The 13,348-nt window shown below is 37.4% G+C and overlaps 1 protein-coding gene across 4 annotated transcripts in view; it reads left to right on the top strand.

Annotated features, from left to right (window-relative positions):
• The window catches only part of SLIT3 (slit guidance ligand 3), a 772,326-nt gene that overhangs the window by 488,620 nt on the left and 270,358 nt on the right, over positions 1–13,348 (top strand). Inside the window, exon 1 of one of the 4 annotated variants that reach the window (XM_031949423.1) lies at positions 11–180. The exons of the other annotated variants lie outside the window; for them this stretch is intronic. Coding sequence (XP_031805283.1) covers positions 158–180 — 23 coding nt within the window. The 5' untranslated portion in view covers positions 11–157. Of the gene's footprint in view, positions 1–10; positions 181–13,348 lie in introns of those variants that run through there. 4 annotated transcript variants of the gene reach the window in all.

Below are 13,348 nucleotides of genomic sequence, written 5' to 3'. Positions count from 1 at the left end.
GAGAGGAGGAATCTCTTTGGGAGTTTTGTACTCAGTACTTACCCAGTTCCTTATGATGTCATAAATAATACCATATTCCGCAAACTCCTGCATGTTCGAGTGAGAAAAGACAACACATTTAGCAAGCTTTTCAATACATTTCTACAGTCATAAAGCAATGAAATGGATGAGAAATAAAAGGTAATTATTGGTAACATTGACTGATATTTACATAGCAATAGGCTACACATTTATTTGTTCCTTTTAGCATCACAACAGTCCAGTGAAACAGGTACAGCAGGTGTTAGGTGGCTTGCTCATCTTCACACACCTAATCAGTACCAGAGATAGTTTAAATCAAGGGCTTCCTCTTTCCCAGACCAGCACTCTAATCATTACATCAGATTGTCCCTTGTTTTATAAGTGTTATCCTCTAAGACAGAGAATATCCCCACATCTGAGTTCTTCTGTTCCAATCAACACTGAATACTAGGTGACAGTCAATCTAATTTATTCTATAATTTAATTAAGTCTTCTACTTCTAGTTTTAAAAAAGTGATTAAGTTACCTTTAGGAAGAAAATTTCAACTGATGAACTCTGAGTGCTAACTGAAACAAATTTTTCATACTGTTTTTCTTGCCTTTTTTTTTTTTTTTAACAACCTGGATAATAAGGAAATGTTTTGCATGACTTCACATATATTATTGATAGCATCATATTGCTTGCCTTCTCAGTGGGTGGGGTTGGGGCTGAAGAGAGGGACAGAATTTCAAACTCAAACATTTTTTATATGGAAAAAAGGAAGGAAGGAAATCTCAGAAATAGTTCAGGGACAGTTGTGCTACAAAGGGGTGGTGGTGGAAGATAAATGTCTACTCATACTCTATGCCCAAAGAGTAGACTCAGTAAATGGAAGGGGACCACGAAAAAAGGTAGTCCTCTGGTGTAATCTTTAATCATTAGAAACTCAGGGTACTTTTTCTCCTGTCTTGTGCTTTGAGGCTTAGTTATTCTAAGCCCTTATTCAGGGCAATAATCTATCCTATGTATGAATCATCTAATGTGAAATGTGCTCTTCTCAGCAATTGCAATTCATTTGAGAATAACTCCCAATAAATTGTCTGTGATGTTTCTTTATTGCTATAGACAATGGGCAAAGCCAAGGAAATGAAGGGTTATACCAAACCAGTCATTAGTTTTAATGTGGTCTGGCAGTTTTAATCCTTTTTTTTTTTATTTTTTTAAGTGTAATGGCACACTGAGTTAAAAAAAAAAAAATGATGAAATGCGGCAAAAAAAAAAAAAAAGAATTGGACATTTTCCCTAGGAGTGAGTCTCCATCTTTCTTGATTTCCATAAACCTTGTATGGAATGAGGTACATATATAATTACTGATTGATTATTACTATAATACCACCTCTAGGCTACTCTCCTAATTTGAACCCTCAGTAATAGATTACCCTAGAGGGTGGCTGTTATTTCAGGAATAACCCTGTGAGGATCTGTATTCCTTATACCATAGCTCAAAAGTTCTCACCTATGTACTTCCTATTAACAATTAACAAGTGAAACAAATTTCACTTTAAACAAAAGCATCTATTTTGATGTCCTTATAAAAACAGCAGCTACAATGCCTCCCCCATTCACCTGACAAATAGTTACAGTAGAAGAGTGCTCAGATTTAAAGAACAATGATAGTGAAACACACATGTGAGCTATATAAATGGTAAAGACAACTAACTCGGGTATTGAAAGACCCAGAAGTATTTTTCCTCTTTACAGAGAGAGGTTCTCCTTGAACAAGAGTATCTTTTATGAAAAGATTGCTCTATCAGCTTTCCACATCTGCTCTTATTCATACTTAGCCCTTTTCTCTACTCCCAAGAGTAGAGAAATTCCATACCTCCAAGTTGTTTTCTCTCTTGAGTGATTAATGTATCTTCATCTGTCTGAAGAGTATGTTTCTGCCCCTGAAATTGTGCCTGAAATTCTCTGCAACTGACAGAATATTCAGTATCTTACTTCTATGCTAGATGCTATTACTGATAAAGGTAGAGTTGGACAGAGTGAAATCCCCTTCTAAGCATTTCCTCCATTTTTCAGTCAGACTCCATTTCTGAAGTCCACTCTGTTCCTAGGACTAAACTATTTAATGTACTATTTGTCCAGTGAGATTGCTCCCTTTAATTTGATCAGAAAAAAGTCTTGATATATCAGAACCACCTCTGATTTTTGAGATATTAAGACTTTAATGCTTTAAGTTACTTAACGCCTGTTAAATCTCAGTTCCTTTTCTGTAAAATGGGAACACACTGGAGAAAGAAATGGCAAATCACTCCAGTATCTTTGCCAAGAAAATCCCACAGACAAATCCATGGAATCACAAAGAGTTAAATGCAACTGAATTATGGAACAGCAATTATATTCTAGAACAGTGGTATCCAATTTAAATAGAAAGGAGACCCACTAATACATAAAGATGCCCTTTACAAAGCTACATGCTGACTTAGAAAGCCACATATTACATTTTATTGTATTTTTATTTTGTTAAATATTTTCCACATTTTATTGCATTTTTATTTATTTTGTTAAATATTTTCCCATTACATTTACTCTGGGGATTCATATTTAATTGCAGATTTATTCTGGGCAACATTCAGGAGTGGTGGGGACTTCTGGTCCTTGTGTTTGACTTGTTTGTTCTCAATCTTCTGGCCAGGGAAATTAGTCAGAGATCAATTCCCCATGCCAGTGTTCCAGCTGAGATTTTATACCATTTTTTTGGTTTTACCTTGACTAAACAAATACACCATTACAGGGATTTGTGTGTCTCTTTAGCAACCATTCTGAGAGGCAGCATGATATAGTAGAAGAAATGAATCTGAAGTCAACAGCAGTAGTGTCAAATTCAAATAGAAATGGATTACTACTATCCTGAGTTCAAAACCTTTGGTCTAGAGGACCCAACTCCAAATGCTTGGTACTTAGTAGACATGATGATGTGTAGGAATGAGATCCCCTCTGCCCCAAGACACAGGTTCAAAAGCAAAAGAATACCCGAACCCCAAAGTTTGTGGCAAAAAAAAAAGAAGTTTTATTTTTCACTAAGAAGCTCCCTCTATTTTAGCGGGCAGATTTCTTCATGAAGAAATGTTCAAAGAACGAGTTGGCAAAAATCTGTTTTATGAGCAAATCTGGGGACAGTTTGAACTGATTATCAGACCAGGATCTCCCAATTGAATGAAAATCACTTTGAAGGTTTTAGAGTTTCCTAAATGAGGATGTGACTCCCCAAAAGATCAATAGGGGGTGATTTGCCCTTGAATGATACTGTTTATCTTTGGAGGATGTGCCTTCTTTCCAGACTCTCTGGAACCTGGGAGACCCCAAGCTCCCTTTCTTTACAGATCAGAGGAGACATAGTTTCAGTGATTATTTTACACAATTTTTACAGAGTTCACTCATGTCAGACACCTAATAAATACTTATTGATTGAGCAACTCATATTTCCCTTAAGCCTTCTCTTCCCCAGGCTACTTAATCACAGTTCCTTGAACTTGATCATGACAGTTCCTTCATAGTCCAGATCACTTTTCTTTCAACTCAATGAAATTTTTATCTTTCCTAAAATGTGGCAGTGCTAAATAAAAAGTTCCAGGGATAGATTGACCAGGGATGAGTCTAAAGAGAGCTTTCATTTCCAAAAACAAACCTTGTCATGTCCTACTGTTGATGTGCATTGATCTGGGTGGTCATACAGTCTCTCTCCAAAGTATGTTCCACCCAACACACCAGAGATATGAATGATTTTAGTGCAGGAGTTGGGGTAGGGGAATGACTGAACCTCGTTCATTGCTAGTACACTAGCAATCTTTGGTAATTCTTACTCCCTGAGCTTTTTTCCTGCCATCTGTGTGTTTGCTTTGCATTTAAACAATCCCTTACTTTGGGTTGAAAGGATAGGAGCAAAAAAGTAGACTGTGGAATCAAAGTTTGTCCCCTTTCTCTAGAACTGGTCATCCAGGCTAACTTCTGGCTGCACAGTATACAGCATCAAACCCAGTCAAGTTGCATCTTTGCTATTTTTAAAGCATAGTATTTTCAGAAGGTCTCCACAATCACCCTGTCTTCAGCAGCCTTCAGTCAAAATTCAGAGTGTAGTAGAGTGTTGATTGCCCTTGGGAAAGGAAGACAGGGTTAATTGAAATACACAGATAATCCTTAGACCTTATTTTAGCAATTCATTTCAGTGTCTTTCTGTACCCAGCCTTCTAGTAGAACTGCTGACAAAGAACACAGTGGACTTGTTTGAATTTCTTTCCATAGTTCCTCTGGAATCTTAGCATTTTAGAGTTAGAAAGGATCTTAGCAATTTATTTATCATCAATCTAGTTCCTCCTCTCCCATTTTATAAATAAAGGGTTCATGTGATTGTCAAAGGGAATCTACCATAACAGATACAAGAGGATGCTATTGTTAAGGTATTAACAATGTTTATATGTTTGAATATGTTCTATGAAAAATTCAAATTTATCCTTTTATTCACAAATACAGATACTTGAAAAAGTAATGTTTTTTGTTAAACCCCATGAATTTTCTTTGTTTTCTGAAACAAAATAGTTTTAAGAATATATCTGGTAAAAAAAAAAAGTTTCCTATGATAAAGCAAGGATCAAAAATGAAGTTGTAACAAAGATCTATTGCTTCTTACTACATACCACAATAGAACAAGATATATCCTCCTATTTTTGGAGCAGAAAAGAAAAGAATTAGCTATGTGGGTAATGTGTTGGATTGGGGCACTGGACTTGGAATCAAGAAGAGAATGCCTCGGACTCTTACCATTATGTGACACAAATTCTCTCTGCCTCAGTTTACTCTTATGTATAATGAAATTATACTTGATGACTATGATTCTTTCAAGTCTTCTGTCTCAAGCATCATGGTTCAGGAGAAAGAATATGGGATTTTGAGTCAAAGAATCTTTGGTCACCAGTATGATCTTGGCTAAATTAAGTAGCTTTGATTTCCTCATGTATAAAATGAAGACATTGAGCTAAATGTTTTCTTGATGCCTTCTAATGCTAAATCTATATTCCAGTGAATCACACACACATCATTGTTAGGTTACAGAAGGGAATTTAGATATATTTTCTCATTTTGTTTTGTAGTTGTCTGGGTGGATTGGAAAGAAAAAGGCAGGTAGGGCAGAAAGGCTATGTTCCTGTAAGATTCCAATCAGATAATTCCTGTCTAATAAACTGAAAAGAGATCATCTTTTGGAGAGTATAACATTGATGATCTAGACAAAGAGGTATGTGTCATGGAAAGAGCTCTAAATTGGCAGATGATTATCCTAAGAGCGTAGAACTAGATCTGGAAATGACCTCAGAAAACATCTTAGCCAATGCCTATCATGAGGAAACTAAGAACCAAGAAGGGATTTGAACTCAGGTTCACTTATTCCAGAGCCCTCCTCTTTTTATTGTACTAAGATCTAGATTCTGTCTTTGTTTCTAATTAGCTTCTGAATTTGAGCAAAGAACTTAATTCTTTCAGGGTTCCTGTTTGCTCATCTAAAAAATGAGAAAGCTGGAGTAGTTTATTTCTGAGGTTCCTTCTAGCTCTAGTTCTTAGGATTTTTTGTTTGTTTATTTGGATGGTTGGTTTGGTTTGGTTTCTGCTGGAAATGAGGGACAAGAATAAATTGAGTTTTTTGATTTGTTCATTTGTGTGTTTGGCTTGGTGAGGGAGAGCATGAATTAAAGTAAAGATGCTAGGGGATTGAAATGGGAGATATGGGCTTACCGTAGCAAGGACCATCATCAGTTCATCCAGCAGCAATGTGATTTTGTATTGACTCCCACTAGGTGGTTGCAGTGGTTAGAGCCTAGCCTTGAAGTCAGGAAGATTCATCTTTCTAGATTCAAATCTGACCTCAGACACTAACTGGCTGTATGGCCCTAAGCAAGTCACTTCACCCTGTCTGCCTCAGTTTCCTCATCTGTAAAATGAGCTGGAGAAGGAAATGGTAAACCAGTCCAGCATCTCTGCCAAGAAAACCCCAAATGAAGAATCCCACCTGACTAAAAAATGATGGAACAACCAAAACCCTCTCTCAGTAATAAGACTGGGGAGGAGGGTGGGATGTGAGTGTGTCAGAGTGTTGAGAGAATAAGAGGTGAGTGCTCACTCATGTACTTTAGGTGGATTAGAGTAGGGACAGACATAAGAGGGGAAAGTCAAATAGGAGTCAATTTAGACTATTGCAGTTTTTACATATATCACCTTATTTACTCCTCAGAAGCATTCCATAAAGTAGATTTTTTTACAGATAAGTAAACTGAGACACAGAGAGGTTAAGTTACTATTAAATATTTGGATCATGATGAGACGAGACGGCTAAATAATTCTATCCCTGGATAAATTTAACTACTGCATAGGTTTGTTTATATATATCAGAGAACTAGATGAGACTACACTTGTTCTTAAAAGTCATATATAAAACTAGAATTTTTATTTGTATTTCTAATTTGATTTTAAAATAGATCATGCCAGATTGAGGACATGGAGTACCTTGAGAAGCCCATTTAAATATCAAACTTTTATTATTTTATCCCTACCTGTGTTTCATTTGTTACCCCAAAGTCTCAGTGTCTTAGGCAGCTCTATCCTAGTTCTTAGTTCTTTCTACCCTAAACTAGATAGTGCTAGTGAATGTCAGACTAAAATGAGTTTCTGACTCTTATGACTTGGGAGATATTTGGTATCCTTCCATAAGAAAGAGAGCCAGCCAGAAGACAGACAGAGAGAAACAGTCAGAGACAGACAGGAAGAGGGACAGGGAGAGAGGGAGAGAGACACAGAGAGAGAGAGAAAGGAAGAGGGACAGGGAGAGAGACGGAGAGAAATTGGGGGGGGGGGGCAGAGAGAGAGAGACAGAGACAGAAACAGGAAGAGGGGCAGGGAGAGAGACAGAGACAGAAACAGGAAGAGGGGCAGGGAGAGAGACAGAGGCAGGAAGAGGGGCAGGGAGAGAGACAGAAACAGGAAGAGGAGCAGGGAGAGAGACAAAGACAAGAAGAGGGTCAGGGAGAGAAACAGAGACAGGAAGAGGGGCAGAGAGAGAGACAGACAGAAAGAGGGACAGGGGGAGGGAGGGGAGAGAGAGGGGGGATGAAGGGAGGGAGAAGGGAAGAGAGAGGGAGAAGGGAAGAAAGAGAGAGGGAGAAGGGAAGAGAGAGAGGGAGAGAGAGGAAGAGAGGGGGGGAAGGAGGGAGGGAGAGTGAAAGGGAGGGAGGGAGAGAGAGAGGGAGAGGGAGGAAAGGACAGGGGAGAGAAAGAAAGTGAAGAAGAAAGAGAGGGAGGGAGGAAATAAATGCATAGATCAGATGGCCTGTGAGATCCCCCACTTCAACTCTAAATCTATGTTCCTATACCTTTGGGCAGGGTCTCACAGCTAGAAAGTATCTGAAGCAGGATGTGATTTGTCTGACATAGTTCACTCAAGTTCAGCACTCCACCCAGATCTTGCTGACTATATGAGACACCCAGTTGCTACTCTTAAATCCTTTTCCTCAGTATGGAATGGTGATTGTAAAAAATCTTCAAAGATCATCAGAAGTAAAAAGCAAGCAAAGCAATTCCTTTGAGCATCTAGAGATGCTGCATCACATACAAGAGGAGTGGGTCCATTAATGTGTTCAACTTCAGTTCCTGTCCCAGGTTCTGAGCAAGGACCAATCACTTATTTTTTTCATTGCAGAGAACGAGGCCAGTTAGAGAAGTCAGGACCCTTTATAACCCCTGGTGATGAAGATTTTTCCTTTGATTTTTGCTGGGATCATTTCACCTGAGGCCAGCTGCAGAGGGTGTGGCTATCTTGGAAGGAATTGCTGCCTCCTGGCTAGCACTTCTGTGCTAGAATCAGTCTTCCTTGGAGGTTTGGGAAGATGAGGATTACTCCGTGGACACAAATAGGCGGCATTAAAGGTTGTCCTTGAGCCATGTGAGGGCAGGAACTTTGGGGTCCTGTCTGTCCTTTACCTTTCTCAGATTGCTCCCCATTTAAGTTTCAAGATTCAGGGGGCACACTATAGCAGGTGAAACATATTTCAGTTTTACCATGTGAAGAATGGGGACGTAGCTGATTTTCAAGAATAGAGTCCTAAAGGAGGAGGGAAAGGTTCTTAAGTTCAATGATGGGAAGCTTAGAGAAGTTGATAAGAAGGATTAGAATTGGAGAATAAAAAGACATTTAAAAAGCAAAGCTATTACAGGGTTCATTACTTTATATATGTTCTCCAAAATCACATGAATGAAGGAGAAAGAAAGGAAGGGGAAAGAACCTGGCTTCAGTTCAGAATGTCAATTACAGGGGGTTTTAATCCCCTTTTCACAATTTATTTGACATTTTGAATGGTGGCCAAAAAAGCTATTATAACTATAAAACATATTCATTGGTATAAATCTCATTAAGTTGAGCAATTTAATTAAGGTATTGACATGCTTAATTGATACGTGCAAGCAAAGACCATTTTCATAACTCATTTCCATACGCTTTCTGCTTTAAGAGAAGAGGGGAGATGGAGGGAAAAATGGGCTCCGTAAAAATGTTATAGATTCAGCTGAGCCATGTTGTCCCAAGGGACCACTTTCTGCCATTTCCCTTGATTTAGTGCCAGCCCTCCTCTAAGTGGCGCTGCTTTGAGTGGCACTGATGTATGCCCAACTTGAGCTCACGTCAGCTTCTCTTATGATCAATAGTAGAATATTTATATTAATAAAGCACTAAGTTAATTAAATAAAATGGTCTTCTGGGTAAACTTAAGATACTAGGGGATGGGCAAGGAATCAATATATCCTGCCATTTGAACATTAAGTATGTGCCTTGAAATTTTATGGTGCTTTTAAAAAAGTGTCTCGTAATGTAAAAAGTTTGAAACCCTCAGAAGGCTCTTTCTGCCAAATCTTCTCTTTAGCTTCTGGGACTAAGAAAACCTGGGAGTGCAGCTGCAGTTGGGAATTTAGAAGGAATGACTTTGTTGACCTTGTCTGCTTACCACTCTATTAGCTAACTGGATTCTCAGCTAGAATTAGGGTACTCCTTTTCCCAGAAGCTGCTTCTGTTGCAGTAATTAAAACGTGGCATGAGTAGTCAGATGATTCAAAGAATCATCAGATCTTCAGCTATTTCATACATTGCCCTTATGTTATAAAAGAGGAAAGTACAGTCCCAAAAATCACACAAGTAACAGGGCTAGATTTGAACACAAGACCTCTAGCTCCAAATCTCAAGACCCTTTCCACTTTTATACCTCATCTCCTCAAACTCTGTTCTGAGAGTGAATGTTGCTCAACTAAACTGCCATAAGAAGATCAGCAAATAATAGGATTGGGGAATGGACAAAACCTTAGAAATCTACTATTGTAATCTCTTCATTTTATAGATGCAGGAATTAAGACCCAGAGAGGAGAAATAGCTTGCCTGGTACTCTTTGTAACTGTTCTCATTTCCTTATGAAACATCTGAATCCCTGAGTTCTGCGAGATCTCCGAATTACTTAGTTCTTTCAAAAATAATTTTCCATTGATCTAAGAGATCCCGTGCAATCTTCATCCACCTAATGCCAGATTAACTTTATTACCTTTTTTTGATAGGATTATTAAATTGGTAGATCAGGGAATTCTGCGAATAAAATTTACAGAGGTATTAGCAAATATCTGATCTTCTTTATAAAGTTACTCTTTTATCTTTTATGTTTTTCTTGTGACAGAGACAAGGTGGTGTGGGCTTGAACGATAGCATTTTTGTATAGATAAGAGTTAGGACTGATTGAATGGCTGGATTCAATGAGTAGTCATTAATCCATGTACATCTCCAATGTAGTTCTCCATGTTTGGCCTTGTGCTTACCATGTTTTATCCATTATTTTGCTAAATTCTTATCAAATTTGCAGATAATGGAAAGCTACAAGGAATGGTTAATACATTGGATAGCAGCAGCCCCAAAATAATAAACAAATTAATCTTTAGGGGCAAGAATATTATGCCTGAATAGGCTGAAGTTTAGACATAGGAAATGTAAAGCATTACACTTAGGTCTAAAAAGATCCACTTGGGAAATAAAAGATAAAAAAAGCAAAGTCAGATAGATAGTTTTTCTAAAATACATCTAAGAGTTTTACTGGACTACAAATACTGTATTTGTATCTCAAAAGTGCAAGCCAAAAACATAATCCAGACTTTGGATCCACTGAAATGCCTTTGCTTTTAGAAATAAAGCAATGATTCTTCTTTACTTTGCCCTGATTATACCACATCTAGAATATTATATTCACGTTTGGTTACACCCTTTTTAGAAAGGACAGTGATAACTGGAGAACACTCAGAAGATGGTAACCAAGGTTGTGAAGGTCCTTGAGTTCATGCCATATGAGGACTAATTGAAGTGGAAATGCTTAGCCTAGAGAAAGCTTTGACCAAACTCTTTCCATTTTATAGTATATACCAAAGGAAGTCATTGAATATTCTTAAGCAGGAAAGTACCAAGATAATACCTGTACATTAAGAAAAATATTTTGACATTTTTGTGAAGGATGAATTGGTAAAGGGAAAGAAAATAAGAAAGAAAAGTAGTGAGTAGGATATGAGAAATGTGTGTGAAAGGAGATGTACTGATTGGTACAAAGATTTCAGAGATAGAACTGATAGAACTAGGAAATTAATTGCATAAAAGCTGGGGATGGTCAAAGAAAAGGAAAAGACCTCTAGGATATTAGATTTTTTTTAATTTTTTTATTGTTTTTTAATGTTATAATAACTTTTTTTTGACAGAACCCATGCCAGGATAATTTTTACATTATCCCTTGCACTCACTTCTGTTCTGATTTGTCCCCTCTCTCCCTCCATCCCCTCCCCTAGATGGCAAGCAGTCCTATATATGTTGAATATGTCGCAGTATATGCTAGATAAATATATGTGTGCAGAACCAAACAGTTCTCTTGTTGCACAGGGAGAATTGGATTCAGAAGGTAAAAATAACCTGGGAAGAAAAACAAAAATGCAAACAGTTTACATTCATTTCCCAGTGTTCTTTCTTTGGGTGTAGCCGCTTCTGTCTATCATTGATCAATTGAAATTGAATTAGGTCTCTTTGTCAAAGAAATCCACTTCCATCAGAATACATCTTCAGACAGTATCGTTGTTGAAATATATAATGATCTTCTGGTTCTGCTCATTTTACTTAGCATCAGTTCATGTAAGTCTCTCCAAACCTCTCTGTATTCATCCTGCTGGTCATTTCTTACAGAACAATAATATTCCATAACATTCTAGGATATTAGATTTATATGGAATTTTAGAAATTATCTAGTTTATATATACCCTTATATCAAAGATACAGAGATAGTTTGGTATAAAGGAAAGAACTATAAACATGAAGTCAGAAGACATGGGTTCAAATCCCAGCTCTGACATTTACTATCTATGTGACCTTAAAACCAAGTTATTGATCTTTCTGGGCCTCAAAATTTTCTTATTTGTAAAAAAAAAGAAAACAATAGGTAGATAATCTTGTAGGTAAGTTTCATCTCTAAGCCTATGATCTCTACCTCCTCTTCTTTCATCCCCTTCGAAGATCCTTGCAATATGACTTCTAATTTTATCACTCAAATGAAACTGTTATCTCTAAAGTTACCAACAGTCTCTTAAATGTTAAATCCAATAACCTTTTTCTAATTCTCATTCTTCTTAGCCTCTCTGCAAGACTCGATAATGTTGACCTCCATTTCCTAGAATGTCTCTCCTCTCTGTTTTTTTGTTTTGTTTTGTTTTGTTTTGTTTTTTTGTGATCACTTCCTCTTACTCTCCTTTTCATCCTATTCCCTAATTAAGTCTAGCTGGCTAAGCATCTGTCCTGTGCTCGCTTCTCTTCTCTATTTACTATGTCTATCTTTGGGTCCGCTCATCAATTCCCATGTATTAATATCATGTCTCCTTTTTTCCCCATAGTACAATAAAAAGATGGTTGTCCCTGAAACTGCAAATCTGCTGTGCAAAATTTCCTATTCTTTCAAATATACAACAAAGTATGTAGATGTCTTTTTTTTCCCTTGCCTTGCCTCTCCCACTCTTGAGATGGCTACCATTAATGGTTACTAAAATTTCTTTAAAGATGACTTCCAGGAGCAATTTGGAACTATGCTCAAAAAATTATCAAACTGTGCATACCCTTTGATCCAGCAGTGTTACTACTAGGCTTATATCCCAAAGAGATCATAAAGAAGGGAAAGGGACCTGTATGTGCACGAATGTTTGTGGCAGCCCTCTTTGTAGTGGCTAGAAACTGGAAATTGAATGGATGCCCATCAGTTGGAGAATGGCTGAATAAATTGTGGTATGTGAATATTATGGAATATTATTGTTCTGTAAGAAATGACCAACAGGATGATTTCAGAGAGACCTGGAGAGACTTACACGAACTGATGCTGAGTGAAATGAGCAGGACCAGGAGATCATTATATACTTCAACAACAATACTATATGATGACCAGTTCTGATGGACCTGGCCATCCTCAGCAATGAGATCAACCAAATCATTTCCAATGGAGCAGTAATGAACTGAACCAGCTACGCCCAGAGAAAGAACTCTGGGTGATGACTAAAAACCATTACATTGAATTCCCAATCCCTATATTTATGCCCACCTGCATTTTTGATTTCCTTCACAAGCTAATTGTACAATATTTCAGAGTCTGATTCTTTTTGTACAGCAAAATAACGTTTTAGTCATGTATACTTATTGTGTATCTAATTTATATTTTAATATATTTAACATCTACTGGTCATACTGCCATCTGGGGGAGGGGGTGGGGGGGTAAAAGGGGAAAAATTGGAACAAGAGGTTTGGCAATTGTTAATGCTGTAAAGTTACTCATACATATAATCTGTAAATAAAAGGCTATTTAAAAAAATAATTAAAGATGACTCCCAGATCTAGGCTCTCTTCTGAATATCAGTCCCAGATTATTGCCTGTTTGACAACTTGACTGGAATGTCCTGTAGACATCTCAAGCTCATTATTTCTAAAACAGCTATCAGTATCACTCCCTCCTCCTGTTCTAGGTATCTCCATCCTTCTAGTGACCCACATTCACAATCCTGGATCATTATCACTCTCTGTTTCTCATGTCCAATCATTTTTCAACTTTCATTGATTCTACTTTCATCCCTTTATCTATTGAAATGACCACTTCCTACTTTAGGCCTTCTCATATCTCTCCAGAACTATTTTAGTAGCCTATTATTAATTGTTCTCTCTGTTTAGCCTCTGCCCACTTTAATGCATTTTCCACTTATCTGCCATTA

The sequence above is a fragment of the Sarcophilus harrisii genome, chromosome 2 (genome assembly GCF_902635505.1).
Source record: "Sarcophilus harrisii chromosome 2, mSarHar1.11, whole genome shotgun sequence".
Classification (NCBI taxonomy): Eukaryota; Metazoa; Chordata; class Mammalia; order Dasyuromorphia; family Dasyuridae; genus Sarcophilus; species Sarcophilus harrisii.
This window is presented reverse-complemented; position numbering and strand designations above follow the sequence as displayed.